The sequence below is a fragment of the Bufo gargarizans genome, chromosome 4 (assembly GCF_014858855.1).
Source record: "Bufo gargarizans isolate SCDJY-AF-19 chromosome 4, ASM1485885v1, whole genome shotgun sequence".
Taxonomy (NCBI): Eukaryota; Metazoa; Chordata; class Amphibia; order Anura; family Bufonidae; genus Bufo; species Bufo gargarizans.
Genome location: NC_058083.1, coordinates 425,387,783 through 425,415,127, shown reverse-complemented (window position 1 = coordinate 425,415,127; position 27,345 = coordinate 425,387,783). Strand labels below are relative to the sequence as shown.

The 27,345-nt window shown below is 45.3% G+C and overlaps 1 protein-coding gene across 3 annotated transcripts in view; it reads right to left on the bottom strand.

Moving 5' to 3' along the window:
* The window catches only part of PGBD5 (piggyBac transposable element derived 5), a 135,251-nt gene extending 111,812 nt beyond the window's left edge, over positions 1 to 23,439 (bottom strand). For all 3 annotated transcript variants that reach the window (XM_044291427.1, XM_044291426.1, XM_044291428.1), the window contains exons 1-2: positions 22,946 to 23,439; positions 5,395 to 5,822 (exon numbers count right to left, since the gene is read on the bottom strand). In XM_044291427.1, coding sequence (XP_044147362.1) covers positions 5,395 to 5,822; positions 22,946 to 23,381 — 864 coding nt within the window. In that variant the 5' untranslated portion in view covers positions 23,382 to 23,439. The remainder of the gene's footprint in view (positions 1 to 5,394; positions 5,823 to 22,945) is intronic.
* Positions 23,440 to 27,345: the final 3,906 nt, after the last annotated feature.

Below are 27,345 nucleotides of genomic sequence, written 5' to 3'. Positions count from 1 at the left end.
CCGATTTTTGTTCCGTGGAGGAGGGGCCATTGAGGGGAGGGTACTGTCAAGGTTATACTTTGTCCTCATGGTGGCGCCATTAAGGACATGTGCAGACTGCAGTCTCTGTGGCATCATCACTTGCCTGCTGCCTGGGTGTCGCACAGTGATGATGTGGCAACACCTGACTATATCAGTCTGCTCAGGCTTCAGCTTGATTGCCCTTGCGTTTCTCAAAGGTGCATCTCTGGCAGTCTGAGCTCCTTGTGTGTTCCTGTGTATGATCCGGCCTGGCTGATGTTTCCTCTGGCTCTTAACCCTGCATGACGTACCCGCTTTGGACGACTACCCGCTTTGGACCTGATTCCGGCTTGGACGACTACCTGCATTGGACATGACCGGTTTCTTCCTAACCTCGCTGACCCTGATGAATGTTTATTTATGCTCCTTTAGGCCTCATGCACACTACGTTTTTTTTTCACGGTCCGCAAAAACGGGGTCCGTGGGTCCGTGATCCGTGACCGTTTTTTCGTCCGTGGGTCTTCCTTGATTTTTGGAGGATCCACGGACATGAAAAAAAAGTCGTTTTGGCGTCCGCCTGGCCGTGCGGAGCCAAACGGATCCGTCCTGAATTACAATGCAAGTCAATGGGGACGGATCCGTTTGACGTTGACACAATATGGTGCAATTGCAAACGGATCCGTCCCCATTGACTTTCAATTTAAAGTCAGGAGTCCCTTTACTTTCACACTTGTGTTCATAATGCAGACGGTGGCTCCGTTCAGAGCGGATCCGTCTGCATTATATTGTTAAAACATTTCTAAAGTGTGAAAATAGCCTCAGACGGATCCGTCCAGACTTTACATTGAAAGTCAATGGGGGACGGATCCGTTTGAAAATTGAGCCACAGTGTGTCATCTTCAAACGGATCCGTCCCCATTGACTTACATTATAAGTCTGGACGGATCCGCTTGCCTCCGCACGGCCAGGCGGACACCCGAACATAACTTGAAGCGTCCCCATCACCATGGGAACTCCTCTATGTTAGAATATACTGTCGGATATGAGCTACATCGTGAAACTCATTTCCGACAGTATATTCTAACACAGAGGCGTTCCCATGGTGATGGGGACGCTTCAGGTTAGAATACACTGAAAAACTGTGTACATGACTGCCCCCTGCTGCCTGGCAGCACCCGATCTCTTACAGGGGGCCGTGATCAGCACAATTAACTCCTCAGGTGCCGCACCTGAAGGGGTTAATTGTACTATCATATCCCCCTGTAAGAGATCAGGGCTGCCAGGCAGCAGGGGGCAGCCCCCCCCCCTCCCCAGTTGGAATATCGTTGGTGGCACAGTGTGCGCCCACCATCGGCCCCCCTCTCCCTATAGTAGTAACAACCATTGGTGGCATACTTACCTGCTTGCTGCTGCGATGTCTGTGACCGGCCGGGAGCTCCACCTACTGGTAAGTGAAAGGTCTGTGTGGCGCATTGCTAAAGAACTGTCACTTACCAGTAGGAGGAGCTCCCGGCCGGTCACAGACATCGCAGCAGCAAGCAGGTAAGTATGAATCTTCTACTGTGGTGGGGGGGGGGGGAATGGGAGGCCGCACACTGCCACCAATGGTTGTTACTACTATAGAGAGAGGGGGGCCGATGGTGGGCGCACACTGTGCCACCAACGAATTTTAACTATAGAGGGAGGAAGGGGGGATGGTGGGCGCACACTGTGCCACCAACGATTTTTAACTATAGAGGGAGGAAGGGGGGGGGGGGTCTGCCCCCTGCTGCCGGGCAGCCCTGATCTCTTACAGGGGAATATGATAGTACAATTAACCCCTTTAGGTGCCGCACCTGAAGGGGTTAATTGTGCTATCATATCCCCCTGTAAGAGATCGGGTGCTGCCAGGCAGCAGGGGGCAGTCTTGTACAAAGTTTGCAGTGTATTCTAACTAGAAGCGTCCCCATCACCATGGGAACGCTTCTGTGTTAGAATATACTGTCGGAAATGAGTTTTCACGAAGTGAAAACTTAGATCAGAAAAAGCTTTTATGCAGACGGATCTTCGGATCCGTCTGTATGAAAGCAACCTACGGCCACGGATCACGGACACGGATGCCAATCTTGTGTGCATCCGTGTTCTTTCACGGACCCATTGACTTGAATGGGTCCGTGAACCGTTGTCCGTCAAAAAAATAGGACAGGTCATATTTTTTTGACGGACAGGATACACGGATCACGGCCTCGGCTGCAAAACGGTGCATTTTCCGATTTTTCCACGGACCCATTGAAAGTCAATGGGTCCGCGAAAAAAAACGGAAAACGGCACAACGGCCACGGATGCACACAACGGTCGTGTGCATGAGGCCTTAAATAAACGACTTTATTTTACCTGCGTTTGCATGTGGTCTGGTTTCCCAGCTCCCGTGACACTGGCTCTATAAAAATATCACATGATCTACCTCAGATGAACGCCATAAAAAAAATGAAATAAAAACTGTGTCAAAACATCATTTTTTTGGGTTACCCTGCCACAAAAAAGTGTGATATTGAACGATCAAAAAATCTATATCTGTAAGTACTGAACTATTATGTAATGTAACATGAAATTGTATGCCATCTATTACATCCCTTCCCCATACAATATCCATTCGGTGTCTGCAGAGTAGGGCTGCACGATATGAGAATTTTGTGCGATTACGATTAGGGCCCTAAAAATTGCCATAACGATATGCGATATTTTAAGGGAATTGTGCTTGAGGTCTATTTGCTTCGATTTTCCCGTATGAGCTGCTGACGCCGCCTCAGGAGCCCCTGCCGTGACCCGTCACCCAGGTACCGTATTTTCTGCTTTATAAAACGAACCTGATTATAAAACGCACCTAGGTTTTTGAGGAGGAAAAATAAGGAAAAAAAAGATTTTGAACCAGAAGGTGTGCTTTTGGTGGATGTTGAACTAATGGTGATCTGTGGATGGCACTGTTATGGGGGATCTGTGGATGGCACTGTTATGGGGGATCTGTGGATGGCACTGTTATGGGGGATCTGTGGATGGCACTGTTATGGGGGATCTGTGGATGGCACTGTTATGGGGGATCTGTGGTTGGTACTGTTATGGGGGATCTGTGGTTGGTACTGTTATGGGGGATTCTTTAGATGGCACTGTTATGAGGGACCTATGGATAACGCACTGTTATGGGGGGGGGGGATCTGTGGATGATGCACCGTTATGGGGGATGTGTGCTATGACACATAGGGCCATGAATGACACACATATAGCATATTGTGCTGGTCCCCCTCCTGTGTCCTAAACCGCACACATAACTGTCTTTGTATGCAGAGTCTTTCTTTACTGCTGAAACAATCGCTCTCCTATTGATAAACTCCTATTGATAAATCACCAGCCTCTGTACTCCCTATGAATGCACTGCAGCGAGGGGGCCAGCCGGCACATGACTGACGTCACTCAGTCACGCTCCTCCCACTTCATTAATGAAGCAGGAGTGCGACTGACTGAAGTCATGCGCCGGCCGCCCCGTTCGTTGCAGTGCATTCACAGTGAGTACAGAGGCTGGTGATTTTATCAATAGGAGTGAGATTGCTTCAGCAGTAAAGAAAGACTTTGCATACAAAGATAGTTATGTGCGCGGGGCCTGCCGCGACTTGCCTCCAGCCCCGGAGGTGAGAGGCACACAAGTGTCATGTCAGAGCATTCAAAACCGTTTACATCAGCGTGGTCTGTGTGCTAGGCAACTTGCAAGGGTACCTGACCACACCAGAAGACACAGGCGTCATGGTCTTGCTTGGGCCAGGGAGCATCTACACTGGACGAGGGGCCAGTGAGCCTCAGTGCTGTTCACTGATGAAAGTAGATTCACACTAAGCAATAATGATGGCCACCAACCAACGTCAAAAAGAGCGCTATGCATCAGCCTTTGTTGTCACTAGACGAGGCTCTGGTGGTAGTGTTGTTACAGTGTTACAGGCACTGAAACCAGGAACAAGAGTGGATTTAAAATACAGAAGTTGTATATGTCCTTTTTACTTTCTCTACTTTTATGATCGAAACCTGATTTTACCCTCAAAAACTGTATTAAAAAAACCTGAATTTGTGGCTGATCCCGAACAGCTCTACTTGAAGGTGATATCAAGCGCATGCAGGTTCATCTAGAGGAAGCACTGAAAGAAAACAGGAGCTTAGGAGACAATTCTATTCAGAAAACCATCCACCCATTTTCATTAAAAAATTACATAAAGGTTGTTATTATGTGATAAAAATTGTTTGATGTGTCACTTTAACCATCCTATTAAAGAAAAGGACTTGTCCATAAATGGAATCCAGACAGTTGCTCCATGCAGCTACTAGTGGTTCTGAACTGGCAAAGAAGCCCAGCAACATGACATTGTGTACTCCATCTCATATTTCATTCTAATGCTGACTGGCATCAGGTCGTTGTGTGTGGTGGCACTGAGTTTTCTAACTTCTGGTGGCACTGGTCTGAGGTCTGAAATTGGTGGTCTGACATAATTTTCTTTACATATTACCACTGAAGGGATTTTCCCATATGAGACAAATGGGGTCATATCGCTAGGATATGTCCCCATTGTCTCATAGGTGCGGGTCCCACACCTATTTCAAGAACAGAGGGGGGAAGATGGTGGGTTTCCTAGGGTCCAGCCACCACTAAGCGCTCTCCATATAGAAGTGAATGGGAGCGAACAGTGCTGCGCGGCCACCACTCCGATTCATTTCTATGGGGCAGACGGAAATAGCTGAGCCAGCGGTCAGCTATTTTCGGCGGCCCCATAGAAATTAATGGAGGTTGGCTGCACATGCGTCCTCTACCACTGTAGGTGTGGGTCCCAGCTGTACTTATTAGACAATGGGGGCATATCTCAGCAAAATGCCCCAATTGTCTGAGATGAAAAAAAAACTTTAAGCCTAAAATATGTACATTGATGTATATGTAGTTTCCAATTATTTGTTGTAGCCTTTATTCTATTTATTTTGAGAATTTTATTTTCAGTGGTTCCCCAAAGCTAGAAAAGGTTGGGAAACCTAGCTATACACTGATGCTACCAGGGTAATCTCTCCCTGTAGATCCTGCTATGGGTTCTCGCTTCTTCCTATAGTGATGGTGTCGGCATGATCTCTCCCCTTAATTTCTGCAGATTCTGATATGGGATCTTCCCCCTGTAATCTGGGTGCTCTCATTCCTCCTAAGGATAGTGTTGCTGTCTACAACTTTTTCCACTCCCTGCTGAAATCTCTAACAATGAACATGGCAATTGCAGGAGACACTTGCTTAGCTAGTGGAATACCATGTAGGTGAGAGGATCCTCACTTGGTCACACAATTATGGTGTTATTCATGCTTTCAAACATTTATACACACATCTCTTGAAAGATTTACCTGTGTTTGCGAAGGTCTGAAAGAGGAATCAAAACTATTCTGCAAAGAGTTAAGGAAGGGTTGAATCTTGTAAAGTCCATGGGTAGTCTGGCTAGAGCGGAAAGCCACAATATGGAAGAATTTAAGAATTTTCTCAAATCGGGATTGTGTCATAACAAGTGAAATGCTCTTGTTGCTATAAAATCCACCACTCCATATGCTGAGCACAGATTCACAATGATGGGTACTAGTTGATATCATGTAGCCCAGAAATGCTTTCATTTCAGCAAGAGTGACATCTATCCATGCGTCATCATATCCAAATCTTTCTTGGAACTTCTTAGCATACATATTGGTCTGAGTCACCATGCTTTTAATCACATTATCAGGGACAAACAGTTGAAAAAAATCTATTGCACTGGAGTTGGATGGCATTATGCGGGTAGGCCCTGCAAACAAACAGAAACATTATATATATATTTTTTTAAATCAGATCATTTTTATTGTAGAAATGCACAACAATAAAGCATTTTTACAAATATAAACATGTTGTATCACATAATTTGATATACATCAATTCCACTGGACAATATGATACATAACAAATGTCCATGTGGACTATAAAACTACCGCAACATACCCTTCCCACCCCTCCTTCCCCCCAACTCCCACTTCAGCACTTTGCGGACTTATCCAAGTATTGTTCGGTGCTAATCATCCAGCGGCCCCACCATTTTTCATATTTTTGAAGACATCCCTTCTTCTTGAACACAATTTTCTCTTAAAATAACATTTTGTTTACTTTCCTTCTGAATTACTCAATGACTGGAGGACATGACTGAATCCAATGTAAGGCAATCAGTTTTCTTGCCACATACAGTAATCGGCCAACTACAATCCTATGTGTTGTTTTTTGTTTTTCTGATAGTGTATACTAGGAGAAAGCAAATAATTCAATTTCTTGATTAAGTCCCCCTGGTACAAGAGTGTCCAGGTTAAGATCCATTTTGTTTCATTCCTTGACATTAATCTAATGTAATCTCCACCGCTTTAGTCAGGTCTGATGTGTTCTAATGCTCCGAATATTGCTAAATTATATGTGGGCAGAACAAAAAGAACCTTACAGACCAGAATAAGGGAACATATGGGTAACATTAACAAAAAATTTGACGGCCATCCACTCTCTCGCCATTTTGCAGATAAACATAGAGGGAACTTTGGGGGGTCAATATTCGGAGCATTAGAACACAGACCTGACTAAAGAGGTGGAGATTGCATTAGATTAATGTCAATGAATGAAACAAAATGGATCTTTAACCTGGACACTCTTGTACCAGGGGGACTTAATCAAAATTTTATTATTTGCTTTCTCCTAGTATACACTATCAGAAAACTTCTGATAGTAGTTCAGCTAACAAATTTCAACATACCCTCGGTATACCTCCTTGTCTTTTGCTAAAACATCAGTAAATAGAATCCTAAATTTGGTCTAATAAGAACAGAAGACATTTGATACGTCGGTAGTCTGCGACTGAGAATGACTGGAGAACTTGTAACCATGGGAATGGATGACTACTTATTTCCAGATAGCAGAACCAACAACCATCCCTGAGGAAGGAATTTGTTAATTCTGAAACGCGTCTGAGGTTTTTTGGTTCGAGAAGGCACCCATCCTAAGTGTGACGTCACTACACGGAACTATCGCTCTGGAGGATTACCAGCTTGGTATCCGTCACCAGCCGGTACCGCGCACGCTTGTAGAGGAAACCTGAAGACTCGAACACTCCAGCAGTACTACTGAGAATTACAGCGGGGATCCCGTACACCAGCCCAGCACAGGCAAATTGCTATTTCTTGCAGCATCAACCACAAACTTTTCTCCTACTAGGTTGATTATCACGGATTAGGAGTGTACGCGGATTCGGTGAACATTGGTGTGTACTTACCTGGTTGATTGCGGGACTCACCACTTGACACTGTGTAGTCAGTGCGGTCTACCTTCATGTGACTTTATCACAGTGAGGGGACAGCACTCAGGATGAAGTCACTCCTCACTTTACAATTTACACAGTGTCACAACTTTTTTGAATTGGGGTTGTAGGTCATTTAAACCCTTCCTGCCACAGACAGTTTTAGATTTTGTAACAGTCCCATTTTCAAAATCAAACACATTTCACTTTTTTCCCTGACTTGCTCGAAAAGGGGATGTGGCCAAGTCTACTTTAACATTAGCGTTTTTTTGCGGATTCGACATGGATCCGCAAAAACGCTTCAGTTACAATAATACAATCGCATGCATCCGTCATGAACGGATCCGGTTGTATTATGTGTTCTATAGCCATTACGGATCCGTCTTGAACACTATTGAAAGTCAATGGGGGACGGATCCATTTTCTATTGTGTCAGAGAAAACGGATCCATCCCCATTGACTTAGATTGTGTCTCAGGACGGATCCGTCTTGCTCTGCACCACATCGCAGACAGAAAAATGCCGCTTGCAGCGTTATTCTGTCCACGATGGAAGCACAACTAAACGGAACAGAATGCATTTTGATGCATTCCGTTTCGTTCAGTTATGCCCCCATTGACAATGAATGGGGACAAAACTGAAGCGTTTTCTTCCGCTATTGAGATCCGATGATGGCTCTCAATAGCGGAAATTGAAAACACTAGTGTGAAAGTAGCCTTAGAGGGTAGGGATCAGACTTTATGGGAAAAGGGCATGGTCTAAAATGTGCCATTATTTGACAAAAATTTCCCCACAATTGTGGCATAAAAGTTTGTCTCTAATGGTCCCTTTACACGGGACGACGATCTATCAGGAGGAAGATGCTGATTGCTAGCGAAGGAGCCAGAGTATGGGGAGGCGCGATCGCTAATGCCATCGCTCTTCCGCATACTGACTTGTTTCCTGGCAGTATAGCATGCTTACACAGCACAATCTGCCACTGGGAAACTAAGATTTTTATTTTTGTGCCTCACAAACGATACAATTGCCCAATGAAAGAGTTTTACTTGTTCAGCGGGTAATCGTCGGTGCCTTTACACCACCAGATCATCGCTAACGAGTGTTACTAGTAACACTGATTAGCGATCATCTGTTCAATTGTCAGCCCTTAAGCCAATCAATTAGTAGAAACACTCTAATCTTTAGATGCAGAGAAAGCATTTGATAGGGTGAACTGGGAATTCCTTCGAGCAGTTGTAAAGAAATACTACTTAGTCTGTATCCTAGGCCTAATGCCCTGGTACGGCACAATGGGTGCACGTCTAATGTATTTGATATTTTAAATGGAACAAGGCAAGGATGCCTGCTTTCAACAGTGATTTTTTATTTCGTTATTGAACCCTTAAAGGGGTTGACTCACGTCAACAATTGGCATTTATTATGCAGAGTAAGTTAATACAAGCCACTTACTATGGTATTGTGTTCTCCATATTGTCTACTTTGCCGACACTCCAGAGAACTTCCATCCTCTTCTTCCCGCACTGCACTGGGATCTAACGTCACAACATCAGGTCATAGTGCGCGCTTATGTGCACCAGGTCCTGATGCGATGTGCGGGCAGGCAGGTGACCAAGGAGCGCAAGTAATAGCAAGCTCTTCATTCATACTCCGTGGTCACATGGCAAAAACGAATCATCGATGCATAAAATTTGCATTGAGGATTTTTTGGTGTTGAGTTAATTGATTAATTTGAGTAATAGTTTCAGCCATACTTACAACCACCCTGCAATCCAGCAGTGCTGGGCGTGCTTGCACACTATAGGAAAAAGCGCCAGTCTAAGCGAACTTCAAAGGTCCTGGCCACCAGAGAGGCCAATGCTTTTTCCTATAGTGTGAAACATGAGTCTCACAAAGGATTTTAAGGCAGAGGACTGGGACTTCTGAATATAAAGGATTATCTAATAGTGAGATGGTTAAAGGGGTTTTGCACTTTCAATTAACTGATGATCTATCCTCTGGATAGATCATCAGCTTCTGATCGGTGGGGGTCCGACACCCGGGACCCCCGCCGTTCAGCTGTTTGAGAAGGCAGCGGCGCTCCAGCAGCGCCGCGGCCTTCTCACTGTTTACCGCCGGGCTGCCCGCCCACTGACGTCACGACTTGTATCAACTAGAGTGGGCACGGCTAAGCTCTGTTCACTTGAATGGAGCTTAGTCGCGCCCACTCTAGTTGATACAAGTCGTGACGTCAGTGGGCAGGCAGCCTGGCGGTAAACAGTGAGAAGGCTGCGGCGCTGCTGGAGCGCCGCTGCCTTCTCAAACAGCTGATCGGCGGGGGTCCTGGGTGTCGGACCCCCCCGATCAGAAGCTGATGATCTATCCAGAGGATAGATCATCAGTTAATTGAAAGTGCAGAAACCCTTTAAGTTTTGATGGCTAATGGTCCAACAAAGCCCCTAGGTACAACTGGAAGAAGAGTCACTACCAAAGAACTGGATATTGGAATAACTGCTGATCTTTATACTTTGGAACCTCCAAACCCCTCGTGCCTGCTTGATACTGTGGCCAAAATAGTCAGGGCCAACAGTAAAGCCAAATATCAACTTTATAAGGATTCAGTTATTAAGCTATCGTTTTTTCAATTCCTTAAAGGGGATTTCCAATTTTATTGTATGTTTCTAACTAAGCAAATGTAAGGGGTTTTCAATTCACTTCATCAACAATGGCCATGTTCTCCTAGTTAGCTGAGCTTCACATGACCTGTGATGTCAGCTTCTTTCCATGCATAAGCCTGAGGAAGCAGGAGGAGCCTCTGTGCACAGAACCTCACTGTGAAGGTAGTAAACGCCTGTCTTAATAAATGACCCCAAAGTGTGTAAATTTGGGTTGTATCGGTGTCGAATTATTGATGCCCATTCGATACTATTGTACCGGTATGGATTCGATACCTGGATTTGCCTTTTACCGATACTCGGCTGCGCTACTGCGCAGCCTAGTATCACAGAACATGGACTCGCTGCTCTCAGCGCACTCCATGTTCCCTCATCAGCACAGGAGAGAAGGAAGCAGTCTCTCCCCCCTGTGCCGCTGCTGCCACCATTGAGGAGAGGGGGGGGGAGGAGAGGAACTGTGGCCGCTGCGACACCAATGAAGATAACTAACGTTTAACACAAATACAGGAGGCGGGTGCCGGCGGCAGAATCACATGGCCGGCACCCGACCTCTATGACAAGGCGCTACGATCCGCGGCAATTAACTCTTCAGGCGCCGCACCCCGTGCCAATGCTGCAGACCGCAATGCATGGGCACTGGCCGTGTGCCCGCAGTTTGTGGGCCATGATCCGCAAGATTCAGTCTGTACCGCAAAAAAAAAAAAAATAGAATATGTCAGATCCCCACCAATCAGTAACCGAACCCTTTTAAGTAATTGTAACTATTGTTGTGCATAAGCCTCTGTATAATATTTTTTTCTTTGCCGTTCCACTATCTCTCCATATATACGTATCAATAGTAATAATTGTAATATCAATTTTCCCCACTGTAAAATACACCTTTTTATTTTATACACCCATGTCATTTATTACATCCAACCTTCAAATCTGACCCAGTTAAAGGGTATATAATATAATATATAGAACATATTTAATATACGCATATTTATATATAATCATTTATTACACTGGACACCCCAATGGAAACAAGACAGACCCTATTACAGCAAACAGGGTGTCTCTTGTGTGCTTGGTGTGCTTTAATGATGTTATCTCACATGTTAGTTTCACCTTTTAGGTTGCATTACTGAAATAAATGAACTTTGCACAATATTCTAATTTTCCGAGTTTCACCTGTATGTTGCAATTGTGTTTTTATCCCAATTCCACCCCATTTGGAATTTTCCTCCAACTTCCCACTACACAGTATGCAATATTAAATGGTGACCTAGAAAGTACAAAAAACCCTCATGTGAAATGATTAAAAGAAAAAAAGTTATGGCTCTGGAAAGGCAGGGAGCAAAAAAAAAAAATGCAGAAAATTGCCACGTCCTCATAGGGTTACTTTATGGCCCTTTACACGGGCGTCGCGGGTGAGGGCCAGATGTGTTCAGGGTGCATTGCGGGAAACCAGCGCGAGTAGGCACACAATTGCAGTCAGTTTTGTCTGCGATCGCATTCCGATGTCCAGTTTTTACCGCGCGAGTAAAATGCGTTTTGCGCGCCCGTGAGAAAAAACTGAAAGTGGTACCCAGACCTGAACCCAGACTTCTTCACTGAAGTTCGGGTTTGGGTTAGGTGTTCTGTAGATTTTATTATTTTCCATTATAACATGGTTATAATAGAAAATAGAATTTTTTAACCCCTTCACGACACACTACTACGTCATGGAAGCCACTGTGTTGCCGCAATTTGACGAAATAGTACGTCATGTGATCGGACGAGCACCGGAGCAGTGCGCGCACGATCACTGCAGGGGCCCGGCAGTCCCTGGTAGCCCCTGCAGTGGGCCCCTGCTGTATCCACCGGCATCGTTGTAAAAGCCGATGCTGGCGGTTTAACCCCTTCTATGCCGCGGTCCGTGCTGATTGCGACATAGAAGGGGTTTGTGTCGGCTGAGGCAGTGCATCGAGTCCCCGCGCTGCTGTGGCGGGGACTCGATGTGTCAGAAGGCAGACCGATGTTCAGGTGAACACTGTAAAAAAATAAAAATGGTATAAAAATAAAAAGCTATTTTTTGTCACCTTACATCACAAAAATTACAACACAACGCGATCAAAAAAGGCATATACCACCCAAAATAGTACCAATCAAACCGTCACCTCCCTCATCCCGCAAAAAAAATTGTCCTTACCTAAGATAATTGGTCAAAAAAAAAAGCTATGGCTCTCAGACTATGGATACACAAAAATATCATTATTTCAGTGTCAAAAATGCTATTATTGTGTAAAACTTTAGAAATAAGAAAAAGTATACATATTAGGTATTGCCACATCCGTAATGATCTGCTCTATAAAAACAAACAGTCACATGACCTAACCCCTCAGGTAAAGGCTGTAAAAAATAAATAAAAACTGCACCAAAACAGACAATTTTTTGGTCATCTTGTCCAATAAAGTGTAATAATGAATGATCAAAAAATCATATGTACCCAAAAATCATACCAATAAAAACATCAACTCTTCCTGCAAAAAATGAGCCCCTACACAAGACGATCGGCAGAAAATTAAAAAAAAAAATAGGGCGTTCAGAAAATGGAGATACAAAAACCAAATTTTTGGTTTCAAAAATGCTTTATTATGTAAAACTGAAACAAACATCATAGAAAGTAGACATATTTGATATCATTGTGTCCGTACCAACCTGCTCTATAAAAATAGAGCATGATCTAACCTGTCAAATGAATGTTGTTAAAAAGAAAATCTAAAAACTGTGCCAAAACATCCATTTTTTGGTTACCTTGCCTCACAAAAAACGTAATATAGAGTAGGGCTGCACGATATGGGAATTTTGTGCGATTGCGATTAGGGCCCTAAAAATTGCGATAACAGTATGCGATGCGATGCTAAATTTTAAGGGAATTGTGCTAGAGGTCTATTTGCTTGGATTTTCAAGGCAAAAGCACGCAAATTACTGATAATGCTGAAATGTAGTTATGCTTAACTCAAGAGCTGAAACGCACAGCGTTTTTTAAAAATAAAACATCTTTTACTAAATTAAATAACATTTACATTACTGCAAAAGTACAAAATACAAAACTTGCCATTTTCTTAGTAGCACTGCACAGAACAGAGAAATAAAATAGAATAAATAAAAGAACATTTGTTCATTAAAATAACGACTTGCCTCCAGCCCCTCCTCCCTCCCCGCACTGTAACTGATGCATCGCCGGCCGCGCTGTGCAGCATAGCGGCCGGCCATACATCCGTGTCAGCCACGTAAAAAGTCAACCATTGCTTTATAAGGCGCACTGCCATTTTCCCCCCACTTTTGGGGGGGAAAAAGTTTGTCTTATAAAGCGAAAAATATGGTAATATAATTGCAGCATTTTTGGGTCGGCCAATTGGCGATTGCGATATGGCGATTAATTGCGATTGCTTTGGCGATATATTGTGCAGGCCTAATATAGAGCAATTAAAAATCATATGTAGACCAAAAAAGTACCAACAAAACTGTCACCTTATCACGTAGTTTCCAAAATGTGGTCACTTTTTTGAGTTTCTACTGCAGGGGTGCATCACGGGGGCTTGAAATGGGACATGGCATCTAAAAACCAGTTTAGCTAAATCTGCCTTCCAAAAACCATATGGCGTTCCTTTTCTTCTGCGCCCTGCCGTGTTCTCTTACATCAGTTTACGACCACATGTGGGGTGTTTCTGTGAACCACAGAATCAGGGTAATAAATATTGAGTTTAGTTCGGCTGTTAATCCTTGATTTGCTACTGGAAAAAAAATGAATTAAAATGTAAAATCTGACAAAAAAGGGAAATTCTGAAATGTAATCTCCATTTTCCCATTAATGGATCTTGTGGAACACCTAAAGGGTTAACAAAGTTTGTAAAATCAGTTTTGTATACCTTGAGAAGTGTAGTTTCTAAAATGGGGTCATTTTTGGGTTGTTTCTATTATGTAAGCCCCACAAAGTGACTTCAGAACTGAACAGGTCCTTTAAAAAGTGGGTTTTGGAAATTTTCCAAAATATTTCAAGATTTGCTTCCAAACTTCTAAGGCCTCTTTCACATGGGCGTCGCGTGTGAGGGTCGGACAGGATGCGGGTGCGTTGCGGGAAAATGCACACGAGTGCAAAGCGCTTTAATGCATTTTGCATGCGGGTGAGAAAAATCGGCATGTTTGGTACCCAGATCCGAACCCGGACTTCTTCACTGAAGTTCGGGTTTTGGTTAGGTGTTCTGTAGATTTTATTATTTTCCCTTATAACATGGTTATAAAGAAAAATAATAGCATTCTTAACCTCCTCCCGTCTCGCTAACGCCGAAAGGCGTCAATGCTGCGGCGCTGCCAGGTCACACTAACGCCGATTGGCGTCATCTCGCGTGAGCCGAGATTTCCTGTGAACGCGCGCACACAGGCGCGCGCGCTCACAGGAACGGAAGGTAAGCGAGTGGCTCTCCAGCATGCCAGCGGCGATCGCTCGCTGGCAGGCTGGAGATCCGAATTTTTTAACCCCTAACAGGTATATTAGACGCTGTTTTCATAACAGCGTCTAATATACCTCCTACCTGGTCCTCTGGTGGTCCCTTTTGTTAGGATCGACCACCAGAGGACTCAGGTAGGTCAGTACAGTCGCACCAAACACTACACTACACCCCCCCCCCCCCGTCACTTATTAACCCCTTATAAACCCCTGATCACCCCATATAAACTCCCTGATCACCCCCCTGTCATTGATCACCGCCCTGTCATTGATCACCCCCCCTGTCAGGCTCCGTTCAGACGTCCGTATGATTTTTACGGATCCACGGATACATGGATCGGATCCGCAAAAAGCATACGGACGTCTGAATGGAGCCTTACAGGGGGGTGATCAATGACAGGCGGGTGATCACCCATATACACTCCCTGATCACCCCCTGTCATTGATCACTTCCCTGTAAGGCTCCATTCAGACGTCCGCATGATTTTTACGGATCCATGGATACATGGATCGGATCCGCAAAACACATGCGGACGTCTGAATGGAGCCTTACAGGGGGTGATCAATGACAGGCGGGTGATCACCCATATACACTCCCTGATCACCCCCCTGTCATTGATAACCCCCCTGTAAGGCTCCATTCAGACGTCCGCATGCGTTTTGTGGATCCGATCCATGGATCCGTAAAAAATCATGCGGATGTCTGAATGGAGCCTTACAGGGGGGGTGATCAGTGACAGGGGGGTGATCACCCTGATTACCCTGATCACCCCCTGTCATTGATAACCCCCCTGTAAGGCTCCATTCAGACGTCAGCATGCGTTTTGTGGATCCGATCCATGTATCCATGGATCCGTAAAAAATCATGCGGATGTCTGAATGGAGCCTTACAGGGGGGGTGATCAGTGACAGGGGGGTGATTACCCTGATCACCCCCTGTCATTGATAACCCCCCTGTAAGGCTCCATTCAGACGTCCGCATGCGTTTTGTGGATCCGATCCATGTATCCATGGATCCGTAAAAAATCATGCGGATGTCTGAATGGAGCCTTACAGGGGGGTGATCAATGACAGGGGGGTGATCACCCATATACACTCCCTGATCACCCCCTGTCATTGATCACCCCCCCTGTAAGGCTCCATTCAGACATCCGCATGATTTTTTACGGATCCATGGATACATGGATCGGATCCACAAAACACATGCGGATGTCTGAATGGAGCCTTACAGGGGGGGTGATCAGTGACAGGGGGGTGATTACCCTGATCACCCCCTGTCATTGATAACCCCCCTGTAAGGCTCCATTCAGACGTCCGCATGCGTTCTGTGGATCCGATACATGTATCCATGGATCCGTAAAAAATCATGCGGATGTCTGAATGGAGCTTTACAGGGGGGGTGATCAGTGACAGGGGGGTGATTACCCTGATCACCCCCTGTCATTGATAACCCCCCTGTAAGGCTCCATTCAGACGTCCGCATGCGTTTTGTGGATCCGATACATGTATCCATGGATCCGTAAAAAATCATGCGGATGTCTGAATGGAGCCTTACAGGGGGGGTGATCAGTGACAGGGGGGTGATTACCCTGATCACCCCCTGTCATTGATAACCCCCCTGTAAGGCTCCATTCAGACGTCCGCATGCGTTTTGTGGATCCGATCCATGTATCCATGGATCCGTAAAAAATCATGCGGATGTCTGAATGGAGCCTTACAGGGGGGTGATCAATGACAGGCGGGTGATCACCCATATACACTCCCTGATCACCCCCTGTCATTGATCACCCCCCCTGTAAGGCTCCATTCAGACATCCGCATGATTTTTTACGGATCCATGGATACATGGATCGGATCCACAAAACACATGCGGATGTCTGAATGGAGCCTTACAGGGGGGGTGATCAGTGACAGGGGGGTGATTACCCTGATCACCCCCTGTCATTGATAACCCCCCTGTAAGGCTCCATTCAGACGTCCGCATGCGTTCTGTGGATCCGATACATGTATCCATGGATCCGTAAAAAATCATGCGGATGTCTGAATGGAGCTTTACAGGGGGGGTGATCAGTGACAGGGGGGTGATTACCCTGATCACCCCCTGTCATTGATAACCCCCCTGTAAGGCTCCATTCAGACGTCCGCATGCGTTCTGTGGATCCGATACATGTATCCATGGATCCGTAAAAAATCATGCGGATGTCTGAATGGAGCTTTACAGGGGGGGTGATCAGTGACAGGGGGGTGATCACCCTGATTACCCTGATCACCCCCTGTCATTGATAACCCCCCTGTAAGGCTCCATTCAGACGTCCGCATGCGTTCTGTGGATCCGATACATGTATCCATGGATCCGTAAAAAATCATGCGGATGTCTGAATGGAGCCTTACAGGGGGGGTGATCAGTGACAGCGGGGTGATCAGGGAGTCTATATGGGTGATCACCCCCCTGTCATTGATCACCCCCCCCCCCCCCCCTGGTAAGGCTCCATTCAGACTTTTTTTTGGCACAAGTTAGCGGAAATTTTTTGTTTGTTTTTGTTTTTTCTTACAAAGTCTCATATTCCACTAACTTGTGTCAAAAAATAAAATCTCCCATGGACGCACCATACCCCTCACGGAATCCAAATGCGTAAACATTTTTAGACATTTATATTCCAGACTTCTTCTCACGCTTTAGGGCCCCTAAAAAGCCAGGGCAGTATAAATACCCCACATGTGACCCCATTTCGGAAAGAAGACACCCCAAGGTATTCCGTGAGGGGCATATTGAGTCCATGAAAGATTGAAATTTTTGTCCTAAGTTAGCGGAAAGTGAGACTTTGTGAGGAAAAAAACAAAAAAAAAATCAATATCCGCTAACTTATGCAAAAAAAAAAAAAAATTCTAGGAACTCGCCAGGCCCCTCATTGAATACCTTGGGGTGTCTTCTTTCCAAAGTGGGGTCACATGTGGGGTATTTATACTGCCCTGGCTTTTTAGGGGCCCGAAAGTGTGAGAAGAAGTCTGGGATCCAAATGTCTAAAAATGCCCTCCTAAAAGGAATTTGGGCCCCTTTGCGCATCTAGGCTGCAAAAAAGTGTCACACATCTGGTATCGCCGTACTCAGGAGAAGTTGGGGAATGTGTTTTGGGGTGTCATTTTACATATACCCATGCTGGGTGAGAAAAATATCTTGGTCAAATGCCAACTTTGTATAAAAAAATGGGAAAAGTTGTCTTTTGCCAAGATATTTCTCTCACCCAGCATGGGTATATGTAAAATGACACCCCAAAACACATTCCCCAACTTCTCCTGAGTACGGCGATACCACATGTGTGACACTTTTTTGCTGCCAAGGTGGGCAAAGGGGCACATATTCCAAAGTGCACCTTTCGGATTTCACCGGCCATTTTTTACAGATTTTGATTGCAAGGTACTTCTTACACATTTGGGCCCCTAAATTGCCAGGGCAGTATAACTACACCACAAGTGACCCCATTTTGGAAAGAAGACACCCCAAGGTATTCCGTGAGGGGCACGGCGAGTTCCTAGAATTTTTTATTTTTTGTCACAAGTTAGCGGAAAATGATGATTTTTCTTTTTTTTTCTTTTTTCCTTACAAAGTCTCATATTCCACTAACTTGCGACAAAAAATAAAAAATTCTAGGAACTCGCCATGCCCCTCACGGAATACCTTGGGGTGTCTTCTTTCCAAAATGGGGTCACTTGTGGCGTAGTTATACTGCCCTGGCAATTTAGGGGCCCAAATGTGTGAGAAGAACTTTGCAATCAAAATGTGTAAAAAATGCCCTGCAAAATCCGAAAGGTGCACTTTGGAATATGTGCCCCTTTGCCCACCTTGGCAGCAAAAAAGTGTGACACATCTGGTATCGCCGTACTCAGGAGAAGTTGGGGAATGTGTTTTGGGGTGTCATTTTACATATACCCATGCTGGGTGACAAAAATATCTTGGTCAAATGCCAACTTTGTATAAAAAAATGGGAAAAGTTGTCTTTTGCCAAGATATTTCTCTCACCCAGCATGGGTATATGTAAAATGATACCCCAAAACACATTCCCCAACTTCTCCTGAGTACGGCGATACCAGATGTGTGACACTTTTTTGATGCCAAGGTGGGCAAAGGGGCACATATTCCAAAGTGCACCTTTCGGATTTCACCGGCCATTTTTTACACATTTTGATTGCAAAGTACTTCTCACACATTTGGGCCCCTAAATTGCCAGGGCAGTATAACTACGCCACAAGTGACCCCATTTTGGAAAGAAGACACCCCAAGGTATTCCGTGAGGGGCATGGCGAGTTCCTAGAATTTTTTATTTTTTGTCGCAAGTTAGTGGAATATGAGACTTTGTAAGGAAAAAAGATAAAAAATAAAAAATCATCATTTTCCGCTAACTTGTGACAAAAAATAAAAAATTCTAGGAACTCGCCATGCCCCTCACGGAATACCTTGGGGTGTCTTCTTTCCAAAATGGGGTCACTTGTGGCGTAGTTATACTGCCCTGGCAATTTAGGGGCCCAAATGTGTGAGAAGTACCTTGCAATCAAAATGTGTAAAAAATGGCCTGCAAAATCTGAAAGGTGCACTTTGGAATATGTGCCCCTTTGCCCACCTTGGCAGCAAAAAAGTGTCACACATGTGGTATCGCCGTACTCAGGAGAAGTTGGGGAATGTGTTTTGGGGTGTCATTTTACATATACCCATGCTGGGTGAGAGAAATATCTTGGCAAAAGACAACTTTTCCCATTTTTTTATACAAAGTTGGCATTTGACCAAGATATTTTTCTCACCCAGCATGGGTATATGTAAAATGACACCCCAAAACACATTCCCCAACTTCTCCTGAGTACGGCGATACCAGATGTGTGACACTTTTTTGCAGCCAAGGTGGGCAAAGGGGCACATATTCCAAAGTGCACCTTTTGGATTTCACCGGTCATTTTTTACACATTTTGATTGCAAAGTTCTTCTCACACATTTGGGCCCCTAAATTGCCAGGGCAGTATAACTACCCCACAAGTGACCCCATTTTGGAAAGAAGACACCCCAAGGTATTCCGTGAGGGGCATGGCAAGTTTTTAGAATTTTTTATTTTTTGTCGCAAGTTAGTGGAATATGAGACTTTGTAAGAAAAAAAAAAAAAATAAAATCATCATCATTTTCCGCTAACTTGTGACAAAAAATAAAAAGTTCTATGAACTCACTATGCCCATCAGCGAATACCTTAGGGTGTCTACTTTCCGAAATGGGGTCATTTGTGGGGGTTTTCTACTGTTTGGGCATTGTAGAACCTCAGGAAACATGACAGGTGCTCAGAAAGTCAGAGCTGTTTCAAAAAGCGGAAATTCACATTTTTGTACCATAGTTTGCAAATGCTATAACTTTTACCCAAACCATTTTTTTTTTTGCCCAAACATTTTTTTTTTATCAAAGACATGTAGAACAATAAATTTGGCGAAAAATGTATATATGGATGTCGTTTTTTTTGCAAAATTTTACAGCTGAAAGTGAAAAATGTCATTTTTTTGCAAAAAAATCGTTAAATTTCGATTAATAACAAAAAAAGTAAAAATGTCAGCGGCAATAAAATACCACCAAATGAAAGCTCCATTAGTGAGAAGAAAAGGAGGTAAAATTCATTTGGGTGGTAAGTTGCATGACCGAGCAATAAACCGCTAAAGTTGTGGAGTGCCGATTTGTAAAAAAGGGCCTGGTCACTAGGGGGGTATAAACCTGTGGTCCTTAAGTGGTTAATACAGAAATTAGGGATGGAGGGGTTAAAAAAATAAACTCACCTTATCCACTTGTTCGCGCTGCCTGGCTTCTCTTCTTCTTTGATGACCTGGGAGAAAAGGACCTTTGGTGATGTCACTGCGCTCATCACATGGTCCGTCACATGGCTGCTTGTGCGTTCCGATTTTCACGCAACGCACAAGCGATGTGGGAAAATCACTGCTCATCTGCACAGCCCCATTGAAGTGAATGGGTCTGGAGTCAGTGCAGGTGCAATGGGTTCACCTCACACATTGCACCCGTGTGGAAACGTGTGGAAACGTGTGAAAGGGGCCTATCTGATCCTCTGGTGGAGAAGAAGAAGGTAAGTAAGAACACAGATGTAAACTCCACCAAAGCTACTGAAAATCAGTAAAAATTGTGCTCACTTTGATAGCAGCTTTTTTATACCCAGAATCCTCAGGGTGGGAGTCAAGCCTGCGGCTGATCCGCTGTGTGGAGGGAATGCAGCGCCCCTGTGAGCACTGCGTTGTCTTCACCCGCTCGCTATCAACATGGCAGTGGCAGAGCAGTGTATTTACAGCCACTCCGGCCCATTCTCTTCAGACAGCTGGTGCTAGGAATGGGTGCTGATCTGATATACCCCTTTAACCCTCTGAATGCTGGCAGTGTGGAATCAGTGGCCCCTCGTTATATTTAACCTTTACAAACAACATTTACTTATTCAAATCAGCAAACTGTGGCCCACTTTGATGTCAGTCCTATGCCCAGGATATGTTCAGGCCAGACTGAGCTCAACTGTATTTTATATGGGACATCGTCCTCTGTATGTTGGCAGTATTGGAGATTGGTGGCCCAAAGTAATTTAACCATTTAAAGGGGTTGTCCTGGTTCAGCCTCTATTTTCACCCAGGCAGACCCCCTGACTTGAGCATTGGATGCACTCCTTTGCCCTGTGCTAAATCGCCCAGGGCAAAGTTTTTTTTATTTATTTACAATAACACACTGCCGGGTGGAGGCTTCCGCCCGGCAGTGTGTTCAGTGACGTCACCGGGCTCCTTGAGCAGCCCGAAGAAGAGACGTCGGCACTCCTGCAAGAGACCAGGTACGTCACAGAGTCTAAGATAAGTTCACTTCCGCCAAAGAATTTCCTATCAGAAAACGGGGCTTCAGAATCATGTGGAAAAGGTAGGACATCGATGTATGTTACATGTATGTCTGTCTTGTACTAATGGAACAAAGTCCTCAATCCCGGACAACCCCTTTAAAGGGACACTGACAGGCCCTATAAACATATTTAGTTATTCCTATGCAGTCATAGGTCTATTAAAGTGTATTCCAATGATATAAGAGTACCGCTTGTCCGCATTGTAAACCATGTAAAACAACTTTATATTCATCTGTCAATCACCTTCCTTTATGCCCAAGGGGCGGTTTTACTCCTACCTTTGTGCCCAGCTGTCGCTTCCTAGCGCCGCCCAGCTCATTATTATTCACTGCGCTGGGCGGCTCTTACAGTCCCCGATCCTGCCGAGCCGGCACAGCAGGAGACGCTGCCATTGAATAAGGAACGCAGGTGCACTGCGAGTGAGGGTGCCGGGCAAGTTATCCGGCGCACGCGCAGAAGGTACAAGTGAGTTCAATGCCAGCGTCTCCTGCTGCGCCTGCGCCGGCTCGGCAGGATCGGGGACTGTAAAAGCCGCCCAGCGCAGTGAATAATAATGAGCTGGGCTGCGCTAGGAAGCAACAGTTGGGGCGCGGCTGGGCACAAAGGTAGGAGTAAAAACGCCCCTTGGGCACAAAGGAAGGTGATTGACAGATGAATATAAAGTTGTTTTTACATGGTTTACAATGCGGACAAGCAGTACTCTTATATCATTGGAATACACTTTAATAGACCTATGACTGCATAGGAATAACTAAATATGTTTATAGGGCCTGTCAGTGTCCCTTTAAGGCTACTTTCACATCTCCGTTTTCCTTTCCGATATGGAGTTCTCCCACAGGATCTCAATACCAGAGGAAAGCAGCGGGGTTTTTTTGTGCGCCATAGGAAAGCGATCAAGACGGATCTGTCATGAAACACAATGTAGGTCAATGGTGCAGGATCTGTTTTCTCAGACACAAAAGACCGTCTTGGGCTACTTTCACACTTGCGGCAGGACAGATCCGGCAGGCTGGTCTCCCTGTCGGATCCGTCCTTCCGCTGTTTCGCCGGACCGCCGCTCCGTCCCCATTGACGATAATGGGGACGGGGGCTGAGCTCCGGCGCAGAACGGCGAAAGCCGCTGGACTAAAAAGTCGGACATGCAGGACGGAGTGGCGGTCCGGCGAAACAGCGGAAGGACGGATCCGACAGGGAGACCAGCCTGCCGAATCCGTCCTGCCACAAGTGTGAAAGTACCCTAGGTCATTTTAGAGATGATATTACCAGATCCGTTCAGGACGGACGCAGACGGTTGTATTATATACCGGATGCGTTTTTTTCTGATCCCCTGACAGATCCAGCAAAAAACGCAGATGTGAAAGTAGCCTAATTCCCAGTCCTAAGATTTTTCACACGGCTTTGAACTTCTAACACCTTAGGACAGCTCAGAGCAACACCTGTTATTAAGGAGATAGTTCTCCTGATTGATACAGATTATGTAAACAAGATAGAAAGAGACAATGGAGGCCGGGCACAACCTACAAGGAGACATCCCAGGCAGTGGCATGTGTCCACCTGATGAGGGGTTCCTTACCAGTAGTCTCCTTGAATCTAGGGCTGGGTACATGCTGAAGGGTGGAGGACCAGCCATCCTCATCATCCACGGCGTCTCCGGGCGTCCTCTGGCAGCCAGCATCACACATAGTCCCCTGTCCACCTTCCTGCTCCTTGTCACAAGGGTGGACGACGTCTTGGGCTGGATCTCTCCTCATGTCAGGCCTCATGTCACCGGCCATGTCCGGCCGATCTCCTGGCGGATAGCTTGCTGGCTTTTCTGCAGCATCATCTTCCTCGGAGGAGCTCGCCTCAGCAGATGAATCCGGGGACGTGGTGTAGAACGGATTGCCACTGCTGTCCTCAGAGTCCCCGAAGAGGTCGTCGGAGATCTGCAGGCTCTCATAGCGGCTGCGGGCGGCCTCCAGCAGAGACACCTTGTTCTTCGCGGTTTCTGGAACATCAGCCGGCATCATCGTAATTGGATTCCTGCTAGTGGAGAAGAGGATGGAGCTGCGGGTGACTGGTGAGAGCGCGGAGCACTTCCGCTCTCCTCCCCTCATCTGCCTCTTTTCCATTTATCCTTTGGGTGGTGCCTAAACTCCATGCGCCGTATGGTACATACCTGGTCCTCACCAGTGATGGGCAGTAGCTCCTTCTACAGCAGCTGCCTATTACACATCACTGGGAAGGACCATATAGCCCCCTAGTGTTCAGCTCCAGAATAGAGGTAGCGTCTAGCCCACCACAGTGATTGGGATAAACCTCATCCTCCAGAAGGACCTGGTCCTCACCAGTGATGGGCAATAGCTGCTCTCTCTACAGCAGCTGCCTATTCCCCATCACTGGGAAAGACCATATAGCCCCCTAGTGTTCAGGTCCAGAATAGAGGTAGCATCTAGCCCACCACAGTGATTGGGATAAACCTCATCCTCCAGAAGGACCTGGTCCTCAACAGTGATGGGCAATAGCTCTCTCTACAGCAGCTGCCTATTCCCCATCACTGGGAAAGACCATATAGCCCCCTAGTGTTCAGCTCCAGAATAGAGGTAGCGTCTAGCCCACCACAGTGATTAGGCTAAACTTCATCCTCCAGAAGGACCATTTAGCCCCCTAGTGTTCAGCTCCAGAATAGAGGTAGCATCTAGCCCACCACAGTGATTGGGATAAACCTCATCCTCCAGAAGGACCTGGTCCTCACCAGTGATGGGCAATAGCTCTCTCTACAGCAGCTGCCTATTCCCCATCACTGGGAAGGACCATATAGCCCCCTAGTGTTCAGGTCCAGAATAGAGGTAGCATCTAGCCCACCACAGTGATTGAGATAAACCTCATCTCATCCTCCAGAAGGACCATTTAGCCCCCTAGTGTTCAGGTCCAGAATAGAGGTAGCATCTAGCCCACCACAGTGATTGGGATAAACCTCATCCTCCAGAAGGACCTGGTCCTCAACAGTGACGGGCAATAGCTGCTCTCTCTACAGCAGCTGCCTATTCCCCATCACTCAGTTTTTCTTGTTGCTATTAAGTTTTAATTTCACATTTTTTTTCTTTTCACATTTTTTCACATGATTAGAGTTCCGTTTCAATATTCACAGCAATGAGAATAGAAGGAAAAACTACCAGACGTTTCGGCCTTTCACGGCCTTCTGCAGTGGTCTTAAATCTATAAAGATAATGTATATTCGTATGAGTTATATAATATATGCATTGGTACCTTCGTTACATGAGGAAAAAAATTGCACACTAATCACTCTAGACGTGAACAGCTTGTACACATCAATCGAACATGAAAAGGGAATTCAAGCCACAGCCAGATTATTATGTACTCATTCAAATCTGGAAATGATACATCAGGAATTCTGTATAGAACTATTAACAACTATACTGACCAAAAACTACTTCATGTTTGGGGACACATATTACGGTCAGAAAAGAGGTACCGCTATGGGATCAAATGTGGCCCCACCATATGCAAATGCCTACATGATAGCCTTTGAGGAAGATCACGTATATACCCATCCTTTGTTCAATCAATTTTCAATCACGTGGCTACGATTCATCAATGATATTTTTTGCATATGGGGGGGCCCCATAACCACTATTGACAAATTTGTTCAGGACCTCAATTCTGTCTATCCAGAATTATGCTTCACCATACAGTCAAGCAAAGAAAAAATAAGCTTCCTAGACACAATAGTCAAACTTGACTTAGCAGGCAACATAACATTGGATCTATACAATAAACCCACCGACCGTAACAGTCTTCTTCACTATAACAGCTGCCACCCTAGGGCCACTAAAAACTCTCTGCCCAAATCTCAGTTTATAAGAGTTAACCGTATTGTTACCGACACTGATGTGAGAGAAATCAGATTGAAGGAGATGACAGAGAAATTCCAGACAAGAGGTTCCCCACAAACACTCCTTAATTCCACATTAAATAATATTACTGAGAAAGTCCAACCACGTAAAAAGGAACTCAAAAGGCTAGCCTGCGTTACAACATACCACCCCTTGATACCTAAAATCCACCAGGCATTGAGAAAACACTGGCCAGTACTCATAAAAGCATACCCTAATATTCCGGAATTCAGTGAACCTCCAATCACGTGTTATAAGAGACCCCACAATGTCAGAGACAAATTGGTCAAGGCTGACATAGGTAGCCTCACTAAGCTACCAAAACAAACTTTCCTAAGGAGTCAACGACAAGAGACATTTCCTTGTTTACATTGCGCACAATGTTCAAGCGTCACTAGAGGTGAAAACGTTACCCACCCAAGAACTGGACGACCATACCAGATTAAGGGATTTTTTACATGTGATTCCAGCTTTGTAGTTTATGTACTGAAATGCCCATGCGGACTGGCGTATGTGGGCGAGACAACTCAACATGTGCGCGACCGTGTAAGTAAACACAAATCCACCATTAGACTCGGACACACCCTGCTACCCGTCCCATACCATTTTAACGAGAAAAACCATCGGGTATCCCAATTACGGTTCCAGGTATTAGAACAAGTCGACTCTCCGAGACGCGGCGGAAACCAGATCCTACATTTAAAACAAAGAGAAGCGTATTGGATCCACACACTCGGGACTCTCTCACCACATGGTCTCAATCGAGAATGTGATTTTTCTATTAATGTCTAATGTAACGGTTAAATGACAACTTCTATGTGTGATTAACAAACTTTTATTTTCCCTTACAGACCCATTGATATTACGACCTGCGAGGGTGAGATAACCAAACCCCCCCCCCCTTTTTTCCCCCAACCCTATTTTCCCTCTTCCCTCCCCCCTCCCTCCCCTTCCTTCCCCCTCCTCAGCTCTTCCCTATCCTCCTTTCCCGTTATCCACCCCACCAATTATCCATTACGTTAGGGACATTATAGATTTACCATATACCAATAGGTCTTTATCTTGAATCAAGTTCTACAAAAGTATGCTCTGGTATTATATGTGGTGCTTTGCCGTGTATTTCAATGTGCCAATTCATCCCCTGTCACTGATTTCACCTAGGATCTGCATTATAATATATATTTGGCCCCACTATCCAGACACTCAAGGGTGTCTAGCACAACCCTGGCGCATAATATACTACTATGTCACATTACATAAAATTCCTGCCCCTTGTCTGCCATATAGACGCACGAGTAACACGCAGGTGGAATGCAGGACAGTTCCGCCCTGCTTGCGCATGCGCACTGCAGCATAGTGAACGGCCAATCTGCGTGCCTGACACGCAAGTGGAACTCACGCACGCCCCAACAAGGTCACATGACCGGATACACCCCATGATTCAGAGCGCAGGGGCGTCCCCCGCAACTTTAAAAGGCAGCTGGCGCGCATACAGTCGCGCATACAGTGCATCCGGCGCTTAACCCCTGACACACAGCATCCAAGGTAATTACTGCATTTCTACATTATTTTGGCTCGTTACTTCATATGTTGTTGGCTGTCTATATGTTCCTATGAGACTTGTATATGCTTAATCAGTAGGTTGGGGATATAGCCGGCAGCAACAATAACTAGTGAATGATCTCTTGATTATGGACTAAATTATATGCACTCATGGGGCTGCCCAGTCATAGACACATTGCACTGACCCCATATACCTCTCCATATTTATATATAAATATTCCACAAGATCCCTTGCCTTCTTGATGGATCATCTATACGAAATGCCTGTACATTAGTGCAAATGTGTCCCACGTTGGGCAGAACCGCCATGTGTGCAACTATGACACTGTAATGCACCACATACACTAATCCACTTACCAACAGTAGCATACTAAACTTCATTGACTTAAACTATAATCGCTGATAAAATCATGTTTACTCACAGATGACAACGAGCTGTCTATTGTTTTTATACTATATCCTTTGTATATAATTTTTCCCTTATGTTCAATTGTGTGTGTGTGTATATATATAT